The sequence below is a fragment of the Odocoileus virginianus genome, chromosome 14, assembly GCF_023699985.2.
Source record: "Odocoileus virginianus isolate 20LAN1187 ecotype Illinois chromosome 14, Ovbor_1.2, whole genome shotgun sequence".
NCBI classification, from domain to species: Eukaryota; Metazoa; Chordata; class Mammalia; order Artiodactyla; family Cervidae; genus Odocoileus; species Odocoileus virginianus.
The window spans coordinates 43,954,739-43,977,715 of record NC_069687.1 but is presented as its reverse complement, the minus strand read 5'-3'; the positions used below and the strand labels follow the sequence as shown (position 1 = coordinate 43,977,715).

The 22,977-nt window shown below is 39.5% G+C and overlaps 1 protein-coding gene across 2 annotated transcripts in view; it reads left to right on the top strand.

Moving 5' to 3' along the window:
• The window catches only part of ARL15 (ARF like GTPase 15), a 447,708-nt gene that overhangs the window by 27,130 nt on the left and 397,601 nt on the right, over nt 1-22,977 (top strand). Inside the window, exon 1 of one of the 2 annotated variants that reach the window (XM_070476670.1) lies at nt 10,687-10,743. The exons of the other annotated variant lie outside the window; for it this stretch is intronic. Within the exon in view, the coding sequence (XP_070332771.1) occupies nt 10,690-10,743 (54 nt within the window). The 5' untranslated portion in view covers nt 10,687-10,689. Of the gene's footprint in view, nt 1-10,686; nt 10,744-22,977 lie in introns of those variants that run through there. 2 annotated transcript variants of the gene reach the window in all.

Sequence of the window (22,977 nt, the reverse complement as noted above, 5' to 3'; positions counted from 1 at the left end):
AAGGTTTTCTAACCAGAAGGGCAGTGCTGAAAAGTTGTATTTGATTATATCCAGAAGGCAATGAGAGAGAGGGTAAAGGAGGCAGTGAGAGAGGGGGGAAAAGTCCATGTTTTGAAGGAACTAAGAAATACAATTTCCCTAAAAATATATGTATATATAATTTCCCTAATAATTCTACATTATTACAGTGTAATTACAGAATTACATAATTATACAGTGGTGCTCCTAAGTGCCTAGTGGGCAATACATTGAAAACTGGATACCTATCATTATAAAACAATATCATGAAATATTAATAATATTGAATATTAAAATGTGATAATTGAATAATAAACTTTTGCATAAGGTAGACTAAAGTCTCTTTGATTTAAACATAGATGGCAGTTGCCTTGCTGGACAGTAATATGAGATCTAGCTAAATAAATAGCTTTCCTTTTTGCCCCTGGTGCCAGGTTTGTGTGGGTAAACTGCTGGGAGCTGAGCCCTCTGTTTTGGAACATTTCTTTCTTTGGGGAATCTCAGGATTGGAGTCCTGGTTTTCAGTGTTTGCAGTGAGAAGTCACAGTTCTGGAATGAGAAGTCACAGTTCTGGAATGTGGAAGCAACAGGAAGAGACACCAGGGGTATGAAATAAGGCCTGAATCCAGAGTGTGCAGAGAAGCTGATGGGAGAATGCATCCCTGAGGAGCCCCAGTGCCCTCGGCTCCCTAATGCAGAAGCTCAGAGGAATTTGTGTGCCTGGAACCCAGTAGACACTCAGTTAAAAAAAATAAACACCAATTTGAAACTTACTGTGTTCTTCTTATAACTCATTTAATCCTCATACAACCCTGTACAATAGGTATTACGGTTATCCTCACTTTACTAATGACAAATTAAGATGCATAGAAGTTAAGTACCTTGCCCAGGGCCCCCACAGATAGTAAGTTGTGTGCCTGGGATTTGATTTGAGAAAGTCTGACACCCAAAGCTGTGCTCTTCATGACTCCCTGGTCGCTTCTTAATACCTGTCGACTATTGAATTGAGTGTCAGGTGCTCTGACTTTTCAGGATAGAATACTGCATTTGCTTATACCAGGAATTTTCTAAGCTAAGTTGCTGAAAGTTTTTCTGAGATTCCTTATTTTGTTGTTAGAATTACCACATCTGGTTTCAAAGTTAGTAATACCCCCACTTCCCTGTCCCCTGCACATTCTGTTCTTTTTTTCCATAATACCTGTCATCATCTACCTTGATTTATTTTTGCTTTTACCTGCCACCCCTGACTAGAGTACAGCCTCCTGAGCCTTGTGTATTGCTTAGTTTTCAGCAAGGAGGTCCCTGCCTGGCACCAAGGAGATGCCCAGTACAGATACATATTTACTTAATGAGGGAGATTAATGTCTGGTACACTGATGCTGTCATCTTGACCATCTGAAGTCCCTGAGCCTTTCAAAAGCTTCCTACCCTTACCACAGAGAGCAGTGAAACATCCTAGTAGCATCAGGAGCCTGGAAGTTGCAATGCTAAGGCAGCTCTTAACAGTCGTCATGTGTATGGAACATTCTTCTGCTTAAAGTTAGTGAGAAAGACCTCTTAACCACCTTAAAAAATACACTGTTGGTCTCCCAGAATCCTCTGTACTCTTAGAGGTCTGTCTCTCTCCTTACCAATCAGAATTTTGGCAGACTTCTGCCATGCATGAAGGGGCTGGTGCCTGTGTTCAGTTTCTGGTGCCCAGATCTCCTTTTCTAGGCCCTTAGAGTGGAATACTTGTGCTGGAACCTAGATGTCCATTGGCAGACGAATGGATAAGGAAGTTGTGTTACATGTTCACAATGGAATATTACTCAGCTATAAAAAAGAATGCATTTGATCAGTTCTAATGAGGTGGATGAAACTGGAGTCTATTATACAGACTTTATGAAGTCAGAAAGAGAAACACCAATACAGTGTCAGTTCAGTCACTCAGTCGTGTCTGACTCTTTGTGACCCCATGGACCTTAGCACGCCAGACTTCCCTGTCTATCACCAACTCCAAGAGCGTGCTCAAACTCATGTCCATTGAGTCATTGATGCCATCCAACCATTTCATCCTGTCATCCCCTTCTCCTTCTGCCTTCAATTTTTCCCAGCATCAGGGTCTTTTCCAATGAGTCAGTTCTTCGCATCAGGTGGCCAAAGTATTGAAGCTTCAGCTTCAGGCATCATCTTTTCAATGAATATTCAGGACTGATTTCCTTTAGGATGGACTAGTTGGATCTCTTAGAAGTCCAAGGGACTCTCCAGAGTCTTCCCCAATACCACAGTTCAAAAGCATCAATTCTTTGGCACTCAGCTTTCTCTGTGGCCCAACTCTCACATCCATACATGACTGGAAAAATCATAGCTTTGACTAGATGGACCTTTGTCAGCAAAGCACTATCTCTGCTTTTTAATATGCTGTCTAGGTTGGTCATAACTCTTCTTCCAAGGAGCAAGTGTCTTAATTTGAAGGCTGTAGTCACCATCTGCAATGATTTTGGAGCCTGAGAAAATAAAGTCTCATTGTTTCCATTGTTTCCCCATCTATTTGCCATCAAGTGATGGGACCAGATGCCATGATCTATCTTAGTTTTTTGAATGTTGAGTTTGAAGCCAACTTTTTCACTCTCCTCTTTCACTTTCACCAAAAGGCTCTTTAGTTCTTCTTTGCTTTCTGCCATAAGGGTGGTGTCATCTGCATATCTGAGGTTACTGACATTTCTCCTGACAGTCTTAAGTTCAGCTAGTACTTCGTCCAGCCTGGCATTTTACATGATGTACTCTGCATAGATGTTGAATAGCAGGGTGATAATATACAGCCTTATATATGTGTGTATATATATATATATATATATATATATATATATATACACTCCTCTACTGATTTGGAGCTAGTCCATTGTTCCATGTCCAGTTCTAACTGTTGCTTCTTGACCTGCATACCAATTTCTCAGGAGGCAGGTGTCTGGTATTCCCATCTCTTAAAAAATTTTCCACAACACAGTTTGTTGTGATCCACACAGTCAAAAGCTTTGGCATAGTCAGTAAAGCAGATGTAGATGTTTTTCTGGAACTCTTGCTTTTTTTATGATCCAACAGATGATCAACAGTTTGATCTCTGGGTCCTCTGCCTTTTCTAAATCCAGCTTGAACATCTGGAAGTTCTCGGTTCTCGTACTATATATTAACGCATATATATGGAATTTAGAAAGACGGTAACAATGATCCTATATGCAAGGCAGCAAAAGAGGCACAGATGTAATTAACAGACTTTTGGACTGTGTGGGAGAAGGTGAGGGTGGGATGATTTGAGAGAATAGCACTGACACATGTCTATTACCACATGTAAAGTAGGTGACCAGTGCATGAAGCGGAGCACTCAAAGCAGGCGCTCTGGGACAACCCAGGGGATGGGGTGGGGAGGGAAGTGCGAGGGGAGTCAGGATGGGGGGACACGTGCACCCGTGGCTGATTCGTGTTGATGTTTGGCAAAAAGCCACCACAATATTGTGAAGTAATTATCCTCCAATTAAAATAAACAAATTAATTGAAATATATATCCTTATCCCAAAAGAAAGAACACTTGTTCTGGGAAAAGCCTTTTCTACCTAGATAGGCTAGAAAGTCCCAGGAACTCGACAGAAATATTATTTGTGGTAGGTTACAGACATTGCATGGACTTCCCTGGTGGCTCAGATGGTAAAGCATCTGCCTACAATGCGGGAGACCTGGGTTCAGTCCTTGGGTTGGGAAGATCCCCTGGAGAAGGAAATGGCAACCCACTCCAGTATTCCTGCCTGGAGAATCCCATGGACGGAGGAGCCTGATAGGCATACATCATGGATTTTTACTGGCAGTCAGAATATTTGTTGAACCACAAAATACTTGTGCACCTGCTTTACAGTTTGCTTGACTTCATTTTCATTCATTTGTTCTTAAGATTAAAAAGTATGATTAAAAGTACAGAAGATTTGGGTTCAAATCCAGGTTCTGTCACATTACTAGCTGGTATCTGTTTCGCCATCTCTAAACTGGGGATAATAATACCACTGTAAATCAGAACACATCACACTTCCATTTAACTGTTTTAAGGGACTATTCCTCTTGTTAAAATGACATTGTCTCAGCCACTGTATAAATTAGGATTGATTTGTTTGGAAAATAGTGGCTTTTTTTTTAAATTATGAAAGTATGATAACATTTTTTGGAGACTTGGAAAATACAGAATGAAGTTACATATAGTTCTACTATATATTATAATTTTTTAAGCAGATAAACTAAGATTTTTAGTTGGAGTTTCAGTATCAAACTCTCAAAAATTAATAGAATAGATAGAGAAAAGTGGAAGGATATAGTAGACCTGAAAAGCACTATGAACCAATTCAACATAATTAAGATTTATACAATTTTCACCCAACAGCAGCATACAAATTCTATTCAGTTTCCCATAGACTATAAACCAGGAGACACTGTAACATATCCAGGGATATAAAACGAGGTGTAAAAATTTCCTGGTCTAAAGGTATTGAAATCATACACAATCTGTTTTGTTTATCACTGTGGAATTGTTAGAAATCAGTATCAAAAGATATTTGAAAATAACCCACATATGGAAAATAGTGGCTTTGACAAGATAAATGTTTATTATTATTTTTTTCTCAGGCAGGCAAGTCCAGAAGTCATTAGGTCCCCAAGATGCTTCTGTCCACTGTGTGTGGACTTACGGTTCAAAATTGCTGCCATAGCTCCTGCCGTCACTACTGTATTCTAGGCAGCAGGACGGTGAAAGGGCAGAAGAGTGTAGCTCCCTCATGAAAGACTTTTGGAACTTTCTGATTATATTTAATTGACCAGAACTTTGTTACATTGCTATACCTGTCTGCAAAGCAACCTGGAGAATATATCATTTTTTTTCCTTCAGAAACAGACTTCTCTGCAACTACTTTCAGCCATTCCTCACATACCTGTCTGTCTTTGGGTCCACTTCTCTTGACTTTATTAGCAGGGGTATTCTTTTCTTTTGCTTTGTATATCTTTTTGTATAGTTTCCTTTATTCATACTTTTGGCTTGCTCATTCATTTAGGTTCCTTTCATTCTTCATGGTCATGAAGTTACTTAATACCTCTGTTTTTCGTGTTCTCTCAGCTTCACTTCCTACTGCTAACTGCTTTATTTTCGCAGTACTTTTCCACTCGTATTTTGGAGAGTAACAATGATTGGTTTAGCCTAAGCTAGCTCTGCCTGCTGGGCCCTAACATGACTGTTGGCGAGGCTGAGGATGGACAGCCTGCTAATTTAATAAGCTGTGGTTATCTTGCTTATGGGCCTTTTTTATCTGTAAGGGTGTGGAGGCAGAGTAGGCTTTATAACTTGACCATCATGCTTGCTCCCTGACAAATGGAACTTTTTTTGGGGGGGCGGGGCAGGGAGTCAGAGATAAATCTTAAAATAATAAAATTTAAAGTTAAACATCTTACCATGAGTGAATTTTATATAGTGTGTCGACAGTCAACAATACCAATAACTGACTTCTGATTGAGTAGTGATAATTTTAAAGGTACAGGAGAATATTTATGGCATACACCAGTCTCCCTCAAATGCTTGTGTGTCCTGTGATAGCTTTTGCGTTTACTCATGCTGTCAGTTTCATCTGGAATGATCTTTTCCTATTCTGTTAACTCTCTTTCTCCTAACTCCTAATCTTAAGACTACTGGGGGCAGTGGTCCTTCTCCACGAAGTCTTTCTGACGCCTCTGTAATGGTGCCCCTGCTCTATTTCTTTGAAACTCTTTGTGCATTGCATACCACTTAATTTGCTGGGCATGTTTATCATATCACAGGTCTGCTAAATGACTGCTCTTTCCTGAGCTGGAAGACCAAGGTTTGGTCTTATTTGTCGTTGTTTATTTAACATCTACCCACCTAGTAATGCCTGACACATTAGTGATGTTCAACAAATTGTTTTTTTCTTGGATTAAATGTCTTTTTTCTTTATCCCTAGTTCATGATAAAAAGTAAAAGGAATAAATCTACTGAAGTAAACTGAACTAATTATTTTAATGTGGTAAATTAGAAGGGTATTTTTTCTTACTCCTAATACTCTTTAATCAGAATTTTTAGAAAGAGAAATATTCTTATATTCAAAATTGAGTCAAAATTCTGCTCTTCTTTGGATATTACACATGACTTTTAGTGCTGCTTTGCTGAAGATTGGCTAAAATTTTGCTGATATGAAATCTATAGATTCTGATATGACTGTTTATGTTTATATTTTATTGTTTTTGCTAGATAACTATTCAAATCCCTGAGATTATTTCTGCTAGATTGTTTTTTTCAAATCTTTGCAGTTGAATTTCACGAAGGTGTCATGTGCTGAAGATGATTATTTTTGAACATGTGAGGGCAGTGATTCCTCTTTGCATTACTGGTTAAACCGTTACATAGTTCATCTCTGGACAGTTGTAGATTGCTTGGGAAGTAGAGATGTTGTTGGGTGATGATGGTACTGTTACAGTTGAAAACATTTTGGAAAATGCTGAGAGACCAGTTTTGCTAGTTTGGCTTTAGGTGTAAATGTTTCTTTCCAGGTTGATTATCACTGTCTTTTTTCCTAATCTCAGGAAACTGTACCAGAGGTTGAAGAGCAAACTCCTCCACATTTTGTAAACAAAAATTCATTTTATTTTGTAAATAGAAGTTTGAATTTTTGAAACAAGTTAACTTATTTCCCAGTGGGGAAAGTACCCTTTGGGTGTGCCAAGGGAGCTGTTAAATAATTCACTGTTAATGTTTTCAGTGACTACTCTAACAGAAGGAGATGTTGGTTCTGAAGTCGGTGGCGTTCCCAAGTGTTTCTTTCTGTGCCGGGAGGAGTGACTACAGCGTAATGATAGATGTAACCTTTACTTGGAAGATTCCACCCACTCAGCGCTTGGGAGAACCCACGCCCCTGGGAACGCACTGAACCATGCTTCTCTCCAGTTTCCCAAGTCCCGCACCTTTGCCTTCAGCCCACTTGTTTTGGGATGCTGTCAAGAGAAAATGCTAGATCTTAGCTTTACTTGGAAGTAGGTGATCCAGGCATGGGCCTCATTTAAAGGTGGTTTACTGCTCTCCTTGCCCCAGTTCTAACACACTTCTGATACTCAGCGCATTGACTTGGCTCTGTTAACCTTTTATTTTCATCATGTGCAGATTTGCAGAGGAGAAAATAAAGAAACATGACTGTTGCCTTGGTCTGTATCAAAATGAGGGATTGCATGGCACATCATGGTATTTTAGACAGCTCTTTTAGTCAAAGAAAATTGGTGTATTTTTTTCATCCCCTGATGGAACAGAAATTTGTTTTACTTTGAAATCAGTTTTTCTCCAGACTGTATAGTATTTTCTGCCATCTTGTTGAAGATGTTTTTTTCTCCTTTATTTTCATGCTTTCCTTTTGAAATTTCTTAGGGGAAACAACAGTAAACTGTAAGTAATTGTATTAATTTCAAATTGAATATTCATTTTCTCTTTCTTTGGATTAGACTTTTTTTTGTTTTTGTAGCCTAGTCTTAACGGAGTTTAACCAGTCTGTGGCTTGCTCTTGACAGCACTTCTTTTTCACACTTTCATCAGATGAGGCAGAAAAGAAGATGAAATTACTCTGAAGGTTGTTGCTTTTGAAATAGTACTCTTTAGCTCTTCCTCAGGCAAGTCTAGATGGAGATTTGCGAATGCTGATATAGAGGTTACTGGGTCAGAGTTTATCTCGGGTAAAGATCCATTGTTTCCTTGTGGATGATTACTCATCTTTCATTCCAAGCTGTGGGTTAATAGTTAAAATAAGAGGGGTTCTTGCCAACGAGCATGTGTATAGGGAAGGAATACAAACTAATCTTTTAAAATTTATGACCATTTCCTATAGCATGACCCAAAAAAGTTTGTTTATGCTTTTAAATATCTGTTTTATTTGACTCCCTCTAATTAGAATGAAGAAGTCTATTCTCAAAAACAGTACTATTAGAATGAATTTGGAGTTTGAGTAGTAGATGGGCTGCTTGATCTGAGGTCAGATATTTAGGGATAAGGCGGTATTTGTAAGGATTAGAGGGTAGAGAGAGAGAGAGAGAGAGAGAGAGAGAAGGAGGCAGTAAGGCTAGTCAGAAAAAAAAAAACAACACAAAATAGGTTGAAGGTTTTCAAGGGTAACAATTTTGGCAATCCCAGAAACAGTACTTACACATTTTGGGAGTGTGAAAAGAAAGAAGGATTGGAAAGTAGGTTTTTAGTAGCTGAAGAACAAATATGTCTCCCCCTGTGAAAGATGAAGCTCTTAAAAAGCGCTCTAAGGACAAGTGCTGGGGCTCTTTGTTTAAGGCACTGGGGACACCTGTTTGTAGAAACTGAGTGTTGCCCTGTACCAGTCAAGTTTAGTCAGTTGAGAGCGATGCACAGTGGTCTTTAAACACGTTAGAGGTTTCTTTCTGTTTCAGGTACAGTCTGGAGGAGGCTGACATGGCAGCTCCAGTGGCCTTTGACTCTCCAGGCTCACTTACCCCCCGGCTCTACTTCTCATGTCAGCCATTTTCAGGGTGCCTCCCAGTCCAAGTTTGCTACTGGGGCTACGTGAAGTCTCAGCTGCAGACTGGAAAGAGAAGAGGAAATGTAGAAGAGAGAAAGAGTCCTTGGAGTCAGTTCAGTTCATGCATCCTTCACTTTATATATACGTGCGGCATGCTCAGTCATGTCTGACTCTGTAGCCCTAGAAGCCCTGCCTAGGGACTGTAGCCCACCAGGCTCCTCTGTCCATGGGAGATTCTCCAGGCAAGAATACCGGAGTGGGTTGCCTTTTCCTACTACAGGCAGTCTTCCTGACCCAGGGGTCTTACAGAGACATTAGTCACAAGACAGTGCCCAGCTCCAACAGCGGTGGGGAAATAGACTCTTTTGTTCCAGGTGATGTAAACTAAGATAGTTATCTTTTACTTGGGGAAAATAACTTTTCCAGTTTACTGGGAGAGTTGTTAAATAATTCAGTTTGTAGAAAAGTAAAAATCAGGGTAATTGCCAAAGGTTAAAGGGAGACTAAATGTGTGAGGTAGGGAGCATTCACTCATTAAGCTCTAACAAGGCCAATGGCATTACCCTGGGGTGTTTCTCACAGTGTATTTTATTCAAAATAAAGAAACCCAATAGGGCCAGGATGGTAGTGATATCCTAATATTAGAAATGATCCCTGATACTAGGTCATTAGTTGTTCATTTGAACAATAACACCCATGAATGTTTGGAACTTTTTGAAGTTTAGAGTTTAAGAACTTCACACAACCAGTTATCTCATGAGCTTGGTTTTTACATTGCTGTAATTTTAATTTTGAATGTCCATGAAAGATAGTATTGGCTTTCAGTATTTTCCTTACCAGTTCCTTTAGTCATACAGAATTAGTTTCTTATGGACATCTGAAGCTGCTGCTGCTGCTAAGTCGCTTCAGTCGTGTCCGACTCTGTGCGACTCCATAGACAGCAACCCACCAGGCTCCCCCGTCCCTGGGATTCTCCAGGCAAGAACACTGGAGTGGGTTGCCATTTCCTTTTCCAGTGCATGAACGTGAAAAGTGAAAGTGAAGTCGTTCAGTCGTGTCCAACTCTTTGCGACCCCATGGACTGCAGCCCACCAGGCTCCTCCGTCCATGAGATTTTCCAGGCAGGAGTACTGGAGTGGGGTGCTGTCACCTTCTCCGGGACATCTGAAGAGGGTGGATCATTCTGCAGAATCTATTTGATTGACTTTTTGGCCTTCAGAAGGAACACCTCTGGAAGACTTTTGAGCTACCATGAGAATCGGGGATCTTGTGTCTGCTTCCTTGGTGCAGCGGATACAACCATGATTGCCAGATTTAGGGCATTATAAGCTTCACAGAGAAGTTTTGCTTGTCAGAGATAAACCATAGTAACAATGTCAGACTGTATAGAGTTGGTTGTTTTGTCTACATACCAATTTAATGTGCGAAAAATAGTCCTCCAGTTAAAGAAAAGATAATAAATCAACACTCATGTTTGGTATTCATAGAGTTGTGAGTGTACATGATGAGTTTTAGGAGTCTGAACTTGATTAGGGAATGAGAGGTTGTGAACCCTCAATTGAGTTCTGTCACTGATACTCTGAAACAAAAGACCTCAGTCTTCTTGCTAAATTCATAAATCCAGCACTTTCAAAACTTTTAGTATATAACCACAAGCTTTTCCTTTTTTTCCCACAAAGATTACTTTTCTATAAACATTGTAGACATTTATGATCCTAGTAAGAATTGAACTAAAAAAAAGGTGCTTATAAAACTACTTCTGGAAGTCAAAGAATTAATCATTGAAAATTAGATATTAGAGCGGAATTTGAGGAAATGAAATCAAACCAGTACAATAAATTACATTCCTTAAATTATGCTACTGAATTGGAGATTGAAGTATCTGCTTTACAGACCCATGATAAAGCACTATGTTACACACACTTTATTATCTCTACTTTATTTGAGCTGGCCTAGAAAAAGCAGCGAGAAGGAAATTGAGTCACTTGCTCATAAAGCACTTGTCAAAAGACGAAAGATTCTCTTGAGGGAAGATGATGAGGGGAGACAGAAGCAAGACAAGAGAAGTCAGTTCTTTGGGACAAGCATTTAGTTGTAATCTCTTATTTTAATCTTGTAGAGAATGTCTGAATGTATCCAGATCTCATTTGCTGTCTGTAGAATTGGCATTTACACGGTAAGCAATGTGTATTTTTGTGGTACCAAATGTCATGAAAATATAAATCAAGAACCGAATACTAGAGAGTGCATGGAACTATGGGAATTTTACTCTGCTGCTAGTGAGAGTGTGGATTTATACAACTACTGTAGAAAATAATAAAGTTGAGTGCCAGAATATTCTGTGACCCAAGCAAATCCACTCCTTGGTATGTACTGTAGAGAAAGTGTTGTGTAATTATAAGAAGACGTATGCAGAGAAAGTTCCTAGCAGAACCATAACCATAAAAGGAAAATATTAGAAATAATGCAAATGCCTGTCAGTAATAGATTGGATTAATAAATTGTGGCATTTTCATTAATTTCCTAGGATACCATATAGCAGCAAACATTATTAACTAAAAATAATGTATATGAACTAAAGTATATAATACACAGTAGTTACATTTTACAAATATATTGTTGATTTTAAAAAGTCACAGGAAAATAAAGGCAGTGTGATTTGATTCTACAAAGTCTGAAAACAGCAAAACTAAGCAATACCTTGTTTCAAGGGTGCATACATAAGGGTCAGACTCCATGAGATGGCGAGGGACATGGAGGCCTGGAATGCTGCAGTCCATGGAATTGGGAAGAGTTGGACACAACTGAGTGACTGAACAGCAACAACATAGATAAACTGTAAAGAAAAGCAAAAATTCAGATGTCATTGTGTTTAGGGCAGCAGTTCTCACTAGGGAGTGATTTTGCCCTCCAGGATCCGTGTGGCAATGTCTGGAGACATTTTTGTTTGGTATTACTGAGGGTGGTGGTGGCATAATTCTGGCATCTACTGGGCAGAGGCCAGGGGTGTTTCTCAACATCTAACCATACACTGGGTCAGCACTTTAAGTAGTTATCTGGTCCAAAATGTTAGCGGTGCTGAGGTTAAGAAATTCTGCTCTAGGGGAGTGGAGGCAAGGAAAAAGACTTGAATGAAAGTTTCAGTAATATTCTGCTTCTTAACTTGAGTGGTGGGCCCCTGGAGTTGGCTGTAGAGTTATTCTTTAAACAACATTATTTGCTTTATATATTTTTTTGAATGTATATTTGACAACGCAAAAATACATAAAATGTTAGTATGTTTGTATTTTTTTTTCTTCCATGAATCTGTCACTTGATTCAAGTGTTGTAAGTCCATTTCATAATTCAGTGATATGGGGTTGTGTCTATGTATTGCTAGATGACCATTAAAGAATTTTTATAATGTAAAGATTCAGTGACAAAGTATCTTGACTTTTTCCCTTTGAAGGCCCAGGGAAGGGATTTTGAGAATAAATAGGAAATGGAGGGATGTTTATTTTTTTTTTAATATTTATTTATTTGGCTGCATCAGGTCTCTTGGGGCTTCCCAGGTGGCACAGTGGTAAAGAATCTGCCTGCCAATATAGAAGACACAGGAGATAGGGTTCGATCCCTGGGTCGGGAAGATCCCCTGGAGAAGGGAATGGCTACCCTCTCCAGTATTCTTTCCTGGAGAATTCCATGGATAGAGAAACCTGGTGAGCTATAGTCCCTGGGGTCACAGAGAGTTGGATGCAACTGAACACACATGCACAGTGTTCTGAGAAAGTCTTATTTGGGCTGTCTGGACCTTCTTGAGCAAAGCTGCCTGTTGAGGAGCCCCGCAATGGGCAGGAAAGCCCTGACTCCGGACCGCCTTGTGCCCAGGTGCTGGCTGGTATCAGCCCAGCAGAAGTGCAGCCTCGGCACGAATGATGGGTGGATCTACAGGTGTGGCAGGTGGAGGCTGTTGGCCAGCTGGGCTTCTCTAGTCGAGTGATCTGAAGGAGGCTGCCTTCCTGACTCAGCACAGAGAAAGGGAGAGAGCAGATTCTCTGATGCCTCTTCTAAGAGCTACTCCCATCCCCTCACGACTGCATCTAAACCTAATTACCTCCCAAAGGCCCCATGTCCAAACACGATCACGCTGGCGTTAGGGCTTCAACATATGAATTCTGGGTGAGATCACAAATCACTCCACAATACTCTCCTTTAGGGACAATTTTCATCTGCCTTAACATTAGTCTACAGCAGGAGTTTCATTAAATAAGCAGAGATGAACACCTGCATGGTCCCAGGCCAGAGGCTAGGTAATCAAGGATGGACTAACCCCAGTTCCTGACATCAACAGTCCCAGTGTTCTCAGGTTCTCCCTCTGGCGTCCATGCTTCTGTAAGCAGGGGAAAGAGCTCTTGCCAGAACCGACTGTTCCAGCACCCTGATCTCCTCTAGCCTCTAGAACCGCAAGAAGCTCCTGTTGTTTAAGCCAGCCGTTCTATAATTTGTTATGGCAGCCCAAGCAGGCTGAAATAGGTAGGGGAACAAATCTTATGAACTGTAAATAAAGTTTACACATGAAAAATTTATTAGTACCCGTTGAAAACAAATGCTGAGTTTTAAGTAAAACAAAGTAGAGGAGGAAGCTAAAGATTCTAAGTGAGTGTCTGAGATGAGAGATGGTGTCAGGCAGTTGACCTTTTGTTTCTATATGCCTCTTAACATTGCCCCAAAACAGCTGATTAAGCTCTTAAAAAACTAAGACGAGGGAAGCCATGTGTCTTACTTATTTGGGATTCATAATCTGAAATATTCCAAGACCAAAATGGAATGTGTGTAAGACAGACATGCTGAAAACTTCCAAGGTCTCAAAGTAAATGTGTTGTATGCAGGTGAAGACATCCTGAACCTTAAACATTACAAAGTTTATTAAAAACCATTACTTGGAAACAACAAAGGATATCCTCTGCATGCCATCCACTTTTCTCTCCAGTGTTTGGAGTGGATAAAGGTTTCTCTAGACATTGAAAGGAAATGATGCATATTTAGAGTGTCTTAATTTAGGAAGCTACAGAAAAATCCTAACTCAATTTTCTAGGTAGGGACTTTAAGATATGGGTAGGGAAACTCACACACTGTTGCTGATGGAGTTGTAAGGGTTCCCAAATTCTAAAACGAACTGAAACTGAGCACAGTAGAAAAGTCTTTAGACCAAGCATCTGGTCCCAGGAGATAACTCTCTTTCCTGTGCCATGTAGCACCGGACAGAGTGTGTATTCTCACAAATGTGATATGGTGATGTCTTACAAAGAGGTAATTTAGTTTTTGAAACAAAAGAAGCCTTGTTATATGGATGTAGACTATTTTGAGTATTAAACAACACTCACTGGGTTCTGGTCAGGAGGAAGAAGGGGAAGTAAGCGCAGGCCAAGAGTTTGGATTACAATTGTGGGTCTATGATTTTATGAAATTCAAGCAATGGCAACAGGCCACACTTGAGAATGTGATCTTGAAATGAACCTTTGCCAGTCAGGTGTGGATTAACTCTGGGCTAGAGGGCATGCTCGGGCATAGCTTAGGACTTCCTTTTGGAATGTCAGGCATAACACCCACAAAGGGACCTGCAGTCGCCTCCAGATGTCTCTGAATTGGGAACTGTAATTGTTATCAGAGCCAGAAGCACAGTGGTGGACAACCAGCTGGTGATGGCTAGAAGCAGGGTGAGGATTGGAGTGGTCATTGGAGCATCTAATCATCTTCGGTGTTGGAGTGTGAACCGCTTGGTCAAAACCACAATCTCAGAGGGCAAAATGAATGGAGCCCGGTCAGTTAATCATGCCCCATCCAGGACAGTACTGTTTAAAGCACACGGACCCCATGGGCTGATGGTTGCACCTTTCTTTAAGCAGCTCCTGCATGAACTTAAGTTCAATCTAGTGATGAATGCGATTTGACCTAAATAATAGCAGTAAATACCATGCATGGTTAGAAATTTTGATTAATAATAATAACTTTAAAACCACTTTGAATTCTTTTGACTTTGCACAACGTATCAAATGCTGTTTTACTAGCAGAGAAAACCTTCACCTTTAGAAGGATAACAGAGCTTGTGAAATCTAGATTCTTCCTGAGGTAAAGATTTACTCATTAATGGTTTTCCTTTTGTCTAGCTATGATGTTTGCACCTGCCACAATGCTCATACTCAACTTTTGTGACTTTTTTTTTTTTAAAGGAGAGGGCTGCAAGAGCTATCATTATTAATACAATAAATGGCAAAGCAATTTTACATTAAATATGAATGATACTATTAGTAATATTATATATTATTAAAACTAGCTTTTTAAGTCTGCACAAATCCTGTCCCAAACTTTGAGTTTTTGCAACATATAGTGCTACATGTAAGGACACTGTGTTTGTTTCCTATTGCTGCTGAGACAAATTACCACAAAATTTAGTGGTTTAAAACAACATACATTTATTCTTTTGTTCTGGAGGTGAGAAGTCTGAAGTGGGTCTCATTGGGCTAAAATCAAGGTGTTGGCAAGGCTGTGTCCTTTCTGGAGGCCCTAGAGGACAGTCCGATCCTTACCTTTGGGGCTTCTAGGGGCTGCCTGTGTTCCTTGACTCATGGTCCCCTTCCAGCAATGGCTTCACTTCAACTTCTGCCTCATTTGTCATCTCTCTGTTTATGTCATCACATCTTCTCTAATTCGCCTGTGTTTCTTTTATAAGGACCCTAGTGATTAAATTGGGTGCACCTGGATAATCCAGCCTAACCTTCCCATCTCAAGACCCTTAATCAAACCTGTGACACCCCCCTTTTTGCCATGTAAGGTAACATACTCATAGGTTTTGGGGATTAGGACATGGACATCTTGTGGAGGAGGGGACAGGAAGCAGAGTTCTGTGTATCACAGACACCAAAGAGGGAAGTATAGAGGACTTGGTAGAATCTGTCGTCATTCCTGGAGGGAAAGGAAATCAAGATAGGCAAGTCCTGATGCTGGGTTTAGGATGTTATTGTCCTGTAAAACACCAAAGTTAAATACATGCCAGATAGACTGGCATTCTCACACATGGGATCTGCAAATCCTGGCTCTGAGCAGGTTTAATATATGACCATGAATATACTTGGTTTTCGTGTTCCTTGAAGACTCCAGCTTAAATATTTATTGTAAATTGTGTGGGATCCTGAAATGTCTGCAGTCCTGGTAAATAAAGAGCTCCAAGACAAAAGGAGGCACACCTTAATTAAAGAAATTCAGCATGATTGTAGACTTCAGTGGAATGGAAATGAATTAAGTTATTTGTTTGGTTGTTTTAACAAAGATTAACAGGGGCTTAAAAAGATCTATTTCATATCAGAATCTAAGCTGGTAGTCAGTTTGGAGTCTAGCCCTTTGCTTCATGAGTCCTTTATGGCTCAGGGTCCTTCCAGTGTGTTCTCCTATTGCCTAGATTATTCTGTTCCTGTGCAGGTTGAAGACAGCTCACCACTCCCATGTCTGTTAGTTTTTTGGGAAAGAGGAAATGGAGGCCAAGCAGGTCCTTTATGGGCATGACCTGGAAGTACTACATAACACTTCCCCTCACCTCCTAAGTCCCGGAAATTGAGTCACATGACTGCGTCACTGCAGAGGAGACTTGGAAATGGGGGCTCTGGTAAGGAGCTAAGGCTCTGGGGGTTCTATTTCTGAAGGGGAGAAGAGGATGGATATTGGGGGACAGTTTGCTGTCTTACAGGGAAATATATTGGGGGACAGTTTGCTGTCTTAAAAGGAAATAAGCTGAGGCAGATTGATCTGGACTTCAGCTTCAGACAGGGCAACACACTTTGAGGAAGTTTGCCTGTAGCCATTGGAAGAGCATGTGTTGAATGAGCACATAGTGGGGCAGCAAGTGTAACTTTGTGATTGTGACAAGTCCAGCTTCTAGTTAGACGGATAACTGAGGCTTTATGCTGCAGGATCAAATCTAGTATTTTATTTATGAATGTCAGCATATTGTATATACTTTTGTCCACAGAGACATGCACACGTGTTTAGTGTACATTTGTATTTTGACAATTTTATTCTGGAGGGTATAAGTGGAGGGTTATATGTGTTATAATCTAGGAAGTGAGAGCTTATGATTGTTTGCTTTCTTTACTAAACAAAATAATATTCTCAAGAAGTACAAGAATATCTGGGCAATGCTGCCAACTTCCCTGGCAGGGGGATTTAAAATTTGAGGTTTAACAAACTTGTTGAGAGCTGCAAATATTCATCCTACTCTCTATTTATACAATAAGAGAGTTACACCATGAAATGTGTGAGATTGACAGGACTACCATGTTTTTTGAGTCACCTTTAGAAATTGGAGCCCGTATAAGAGCAAGATAAAATCTGTTTGGTTTAGGCGTATTCTTCTGGGGAATGTGGAATGTTTCCTTTTCCCTCATCATCAAGACTTGTCTGCTGCAGACCTCTGTGATTCCAGCACAGCTCCACTTGTGTGGCCCTTCACACCGCGTCTGACCTATGCCAACCCCACTCTCTTTCTACTCCCAACATGCTCACAGCCTGTGCTTCCTTCCTGGGTGACCGGAGCAACAGCCAATCCAGCGGCCATGCCAGGAGCTGGACTCCTGCCTCCGCATCTTATCATTCCCTAGATTGGGACCTCTCCCATCTTTGTCATCTCTCCTCTTTGCTGCTGTTACCCAGGTTCTAGTACCACCAATTTTTTTTTTCTGCTTTTTTTTTTTTTTTGCCTAGAAAACCCTAACAGCCTCCTCCTAGCTGGTCATCTCTTTCTGGTCTTGCCCCCTCTCAATCCACTTCTCCCTTCTGTAATCAGCATAGTCTGTGAAATGCAGATGTGCTTATGCTGTAAACTTCTCAGCAGCCTCCCTTAGCTCTTAAAGCCCAGAATCTTTAACAGAGTTTATAAGGTGCCCTCATGGACTGGCCTGCTTATCCATTTAGCCTTTTCCCTATACCTCTTCTTCTACCTCCAGCATTGTGTATCATACTCATCTGTTTTCATCTCCAGGTCTGTTCTCTGTTTTTACTTCCAGTGTTTTGTACATGCTATCCTCTCATCGTGGAAAGATAAGCTGTCACCTCTTCTGGGAAGCCCTCCATGACCTCCAACACCTGGATTAAATACTCTTTTCTAAGTGTTCCCTTTCTTTGCACTTTAGAGTCTTTGATCAGCCAAAGTAACTGTTGCACAGCCTTAGAATTTGTTGTTAATTTTTCTGTCACTGTAAGCTCAGCAAGGGCAGTGACCATGTCACTCTATTTCTCCCTTTATCCCCAGCATCTGATGGCTCTTTATCATCATCATTATTATCACAATGACATTTACTGAGCACTTACTAAGAGTGCTAAGGCCTTTACAGGTAAATTATTTAACTCTCTACAATCTTGTGAAGAAGGCACTATTATTAATATTACCCTGATTTCATAGAGACAACTTGGCATAATGTGGTTAAATGTCTTTTCCACATGGTGGAGACAGGATTTGGAGCTTGAATTTGAGTGGATTTATGCTGAATTTTCAATCCTCAACCAGCACACTTTATTACCCTCCAGCCAGGCAAGGGAAGGCTTGCTGAAGTTTGATTTTTATTTTTGACTTGGAATATTTTGATCTAGATGGACCCTTAGAGAGCATTTTCCTTCATTTGAGTTACAGCGTTAATAAACAGTATACTGTATCCCAGGTTGTTCTCTTGCTTAGGCTGCTGTGCAATTGAAGGCAGAGTTGAGTTAGCCTTCAGATTGTGCTCTGTTCTCTGTAGATTCCCCTCCTCACCCTGCTGGCTGCCTTTGCTTTCAAGGCTTAACAGTTTGAAATAGTGGCTGTAACTACAAGTCTATTATTCACAAGTGGAGAAGAAATTCTGTCTTCTCTCTTACCTCAGCTTTATATATGAAATATAACATTTCTCATTTCTTGACTGTAGATATCCTGATTTAAAAGGCAAAACAAAAAAGAGAGTAGAAAATTGACTAGTTACTTGAGGATCATTCTTTATGAAGGCCTTTGGAAAGTTTCTTTTGGTTATTATCAACTGTGTGGTTAGGTGAAGAGGCTCTGTTCTTGATAGACATTTAGAGTCATTTAACTTAGGAACTTAAAATGTTTACTATTTCCTGATGCAAATGACATGATGGTCTTTAACAAGAGTATATCTGGTTGATGGAAAATTCCCCCCTAGGAAATGAGTATTAGAACGTTGTCTCTTTTTAAAGGCGATTGACTTTGATTTTTTGACACGTTTAGTTTAGTCCTTAGGACTAGTACTTTTCTCTTGATAGGAAGTTTGTCAGTGATTAAAACTTTTTCTAGAATGCAGCCAGTCTCAAGGGTATGGTTTACTCACATCCATGACTTGGGAACACAATTGTGTTTTAGATTTTAAGCAGAGCCAATAGGTTAATATAATGTTTATAGAGGAGAATGTACTTGACCCTGGGGATCATTTGGTCTTTGCCATGTAGAACTCAAATTTATTTGAACATTGACTTAAAATATTATACAAAGTGAATATGAATGGGAGGCTTTATGCTTATTGCATGTTGGAGAATCAGTCTGTGTCCTCTGTATTTTTTTGAGTTGAGCTAGGGCTCTGGCATGCAGTAAGTGCTCAGTAAGTATGCGCTGACTACATGGGTATATGGTACTTTGGGTTGGGTAGAACACAGAGAGCTTTGCCCAGACTCCAGGAGGCTCAGGCAGCTTTGGCTATAGCACCAATCACACATCTCACAGGTGTGCACTCCCACTTGAAAGATCCATGAAGGCAGAGTCTCACTTGCCTTGTTCACTGTTGTACCTCCAGTATCTGGATACGTGTCTGACGTGTTGCAGGTGCTCAGAGCATATCCGTGGAATGAATGAATGAATAAATGAACAGAGCTCCAATCAGTGGGTTGGAATTGGTAATACCCGCCCTTGGGATACACAAAGACTTTCCAGGAGGTTTTGGCATTGAGATGATCGTTGAAGAAATTGGTGTCCATCTGTATAAATTCTTCTGACACCCCCCACCTTTCACAACTGCACTACTTCCAGTTAGGAGAGAAGCCACTGATCTCACTCCTAGAGGTATGAAAACCTCTAGGGCATAAAACAAAGGGAAAATTCAAACTATGGTGTTGGTGTTAAGACAGTGAATAAGTCTAAGGTGACCAGTTAAGTCGTTGTCAGTTTTTTGCTTTTGACAAAATTGAAGGCAAATACACTCAAATTGCCAGCCGGGTCGCTAAAGATAACATCAGTAAGTTGAAGCATGATTTTTGTCTTATGACTAGGAGGAGTTGAAAGAATCAAGTGATATCACTGTAGGAAATCTTCTATGCCCACCTATTTATAAGAATAAGCTCCTCAAAGCTTACATCTGTATATAAAAATATGAAAAATAGAAATAGAATTGATATTGAGCTATATTTCTCATTCTGTCAATAACTAATAATCCTCTATATTCTGTAAAACATACAGCCTACCCATTCCATTAAAAGATGTGTATTTCCAAAAATGTTTACTTTTCATATTACAATAGAATTATCAACACTTATTACATATTTGTTTTGATGAATTGTGGACCAATAATAATTTTATGAACTCAATCCATAAAAAAAAATTTTTAAACATTTAAAACCTATGCTCTGTTTATGCGAATTCCCTTATGGTTCAGTGGTTAAGACTCCACACTCTCATTGCCCAGGGCCTGAGTTCAGTCCCTGGTCAAGGAACTAAGATCCCATGAACTGTATGATGTGGCCAAAACCAACAATAGCAACAACAAAAAGCAAAAACCTGTGGTCACTTTGAAATTTAAGATGTTAGTTACATGTTTATTTGTAGGGAAGCATGATAGTTAATAAAAGATTTTTAAGCATAAAGGTACCTTAAGTTTGGGGATAGGGAAAAGATACATAATTAGAGAAGAAAAGGATAAAAGCAAAATTATGCAAGAATTAAGAGGACCTTTGTTTTTTTAAAAAAATGAGTAGTGTTTCTAAAATTTGATATTTAGAGAGCTTTTTATCCATATAAGAGATTGACAGTTTTATTTATAAACGTGGATCATTACAAGTTGGAGCTTAAATATGACTTAATAGTTAGTGGCCAAGAGATACTGAGTGGATGATGATATCTTTGCCTGATACATGGAACACAGAATATTTGGGGAGCAAAGAAGATTATCTTGACTTTAGATGTGTGATTTGGAGGTACCATGTTGGAAGTACATTCTTAGAGCCTAAAGGCAGTGTCAGAATTGGAGATTTACAGTAAAGGAAATTGGAGATCTCCAGTAAAGGAGACAGAGGCCTCTGTCTCTCTTGGTTCACTGGTTCACTGCACTGTTTATACCTGTTGCTCAGAATACTGCCTGACCCAGAGTAAGCTTTTAGAAATTATTTGTCAGATGAATGAATGTATGGATGGATATAATTTTGGAAGGCCTCCAACTATAGAGGATTGCTCTTTTACCCTTTGCCCCATTGGTTCATTATGTGTCTTGGTTCACCTTCCTGTTTCCTTTCTCTGTGGGGCCTGGCAGGTTCTGGACAATGGGCTAGGAAGTATACATTCATCTTATACTCCGTGATTAAAATACTGCCTTTTCCCTTTGGTCTTTATCTTTTAAAAAATTGACATTATTTTCCTGCCATTGCTATGGGGGTTGGAAACATTTTAATCTTTTCTTCATTATATTTGAATGCTTTCTAATCTTGTTTTGTTAACAGTGACAAGGATAGGTTAACTGGGACATTTCAGCTACTATTCTTCAGCTTTATCTGTTGCAGGCTCAAAATGAAAATTACTAATTATAGCTGGGTTACCACAAAACCATTAATATTATGATTTGGGGGTACTTTTTCTACAAATACATAATTCACTTTAGCCTTTGATTAATGTCTAAAAAAGAAAAACATATAACAGTGCTGTGCCATTGACCCTGTAATCTCTGCCTTAATGTTTCCCCAACAATTGTAGGCAGCAGTTTTGGAAAATTTGCTATATTGTTATCCTGTTTTCCCACCCCATCACATGAATTCAACCAAGATGAAAAGATAAGCCAAAAGTTTTACTCCCGGTGACTCCCTTTATGGCCATTATGTTCCCAAATGCTGCTTTCTGTTGCCAGTACCCAGCAAGAGAAATGAAAGTGCCTGTTCGTTTCACTAAATTTCATCATCTAATTTCCTGTCTAAACTTTTAATTTGAAAAGATAACAACCTGAATTTTATGTAAGTGGGGAAAGTAAGCTGAGATAGAACTTTGATGAAACTTTTAACAGATTTAGAACCAGAAAATGTTCACTTTAATGAGCTCACATGAAGAATACCAGGAGGAGTCTCAGCTTTGCTGGTAGGAGGAAAGATCAGTATACTTTACCCTTATTTTACTTATTAGAGAGGAGAAAATTGTTTGCTGTTATAGGAGGAAAGAACAAAACACAGCAGTCTAGACATGGGATATAAACTAGCAATATGGTTACTAACAAAGGAATGAAAATAGGTAATTGGGATTTGGTTATGTTTTAGGGAAGAGACAGTTTGTCATTATTGGTGCTTTGAGAGTCTAAAAATCAGTACCATAAAAGCAGGCAGCTTTGTGGATTCAAAGGTTTGTTCTGATTTAACCCCTACTGTTTACTTGAATAATATTGGGCAAAATACTTTATAATCTGGGCCTTGTTGTTCTCTTATGAAAAATGATGAATTTGAATGATTCTCACTAAAAATCACCCTTAATCCTACTTCTTATGAGTCTAGCCTCATTTGTAAAGCAGCATTAAAACCAGAAGCTTAGATGGTGGCTTAAATCTTAGGGGAAAAAAATGATTGTTGAAGAGAGGCAGGAAGATCCACATTTAGGACTGTGTGTGGGAGACAGATGTTTTGTGTATAGAAAGGTTTGTTGGGAAAAAGTTTCTTAAATGAGAGAGGTTGAGATAACAGATCCTGAAAAGAAATGGTCCTTAAAATGCATAGAAACATTTATCTCAGAGTGTATATTCCTCTATTGACTTAATGAGTTTCTGGGAAGACCTTGTATTGAAAATATGCATTATCATAGATAAATGTAGCACAGTAAGTATTAATTTATTACACTATTAATTTAAACATAGCACATTATCCTCTGAGACACATTAATGTGAAACCTCAATTTAAGTCTTATATAGGAATATAAGGAATTTTTGCTTATTCATTCCTAGATGATAAGAGCAAATGACTCTTCCTGTTCCCCTCAAAAAGAGGTGGTGGTTATGGGGTGTGTGTGTGTGTGCTCACACTCACGTGAGACAGATTGATCCAGCTTTGTAACCTGTGAAATAGGTAAATATGAGATATTCATTTACCTGTCCTGAGCCTCAGTTTTCTGCTGTATGAAAGACTAGATATTCTCTAAGAATATTTTCAGTACATATGC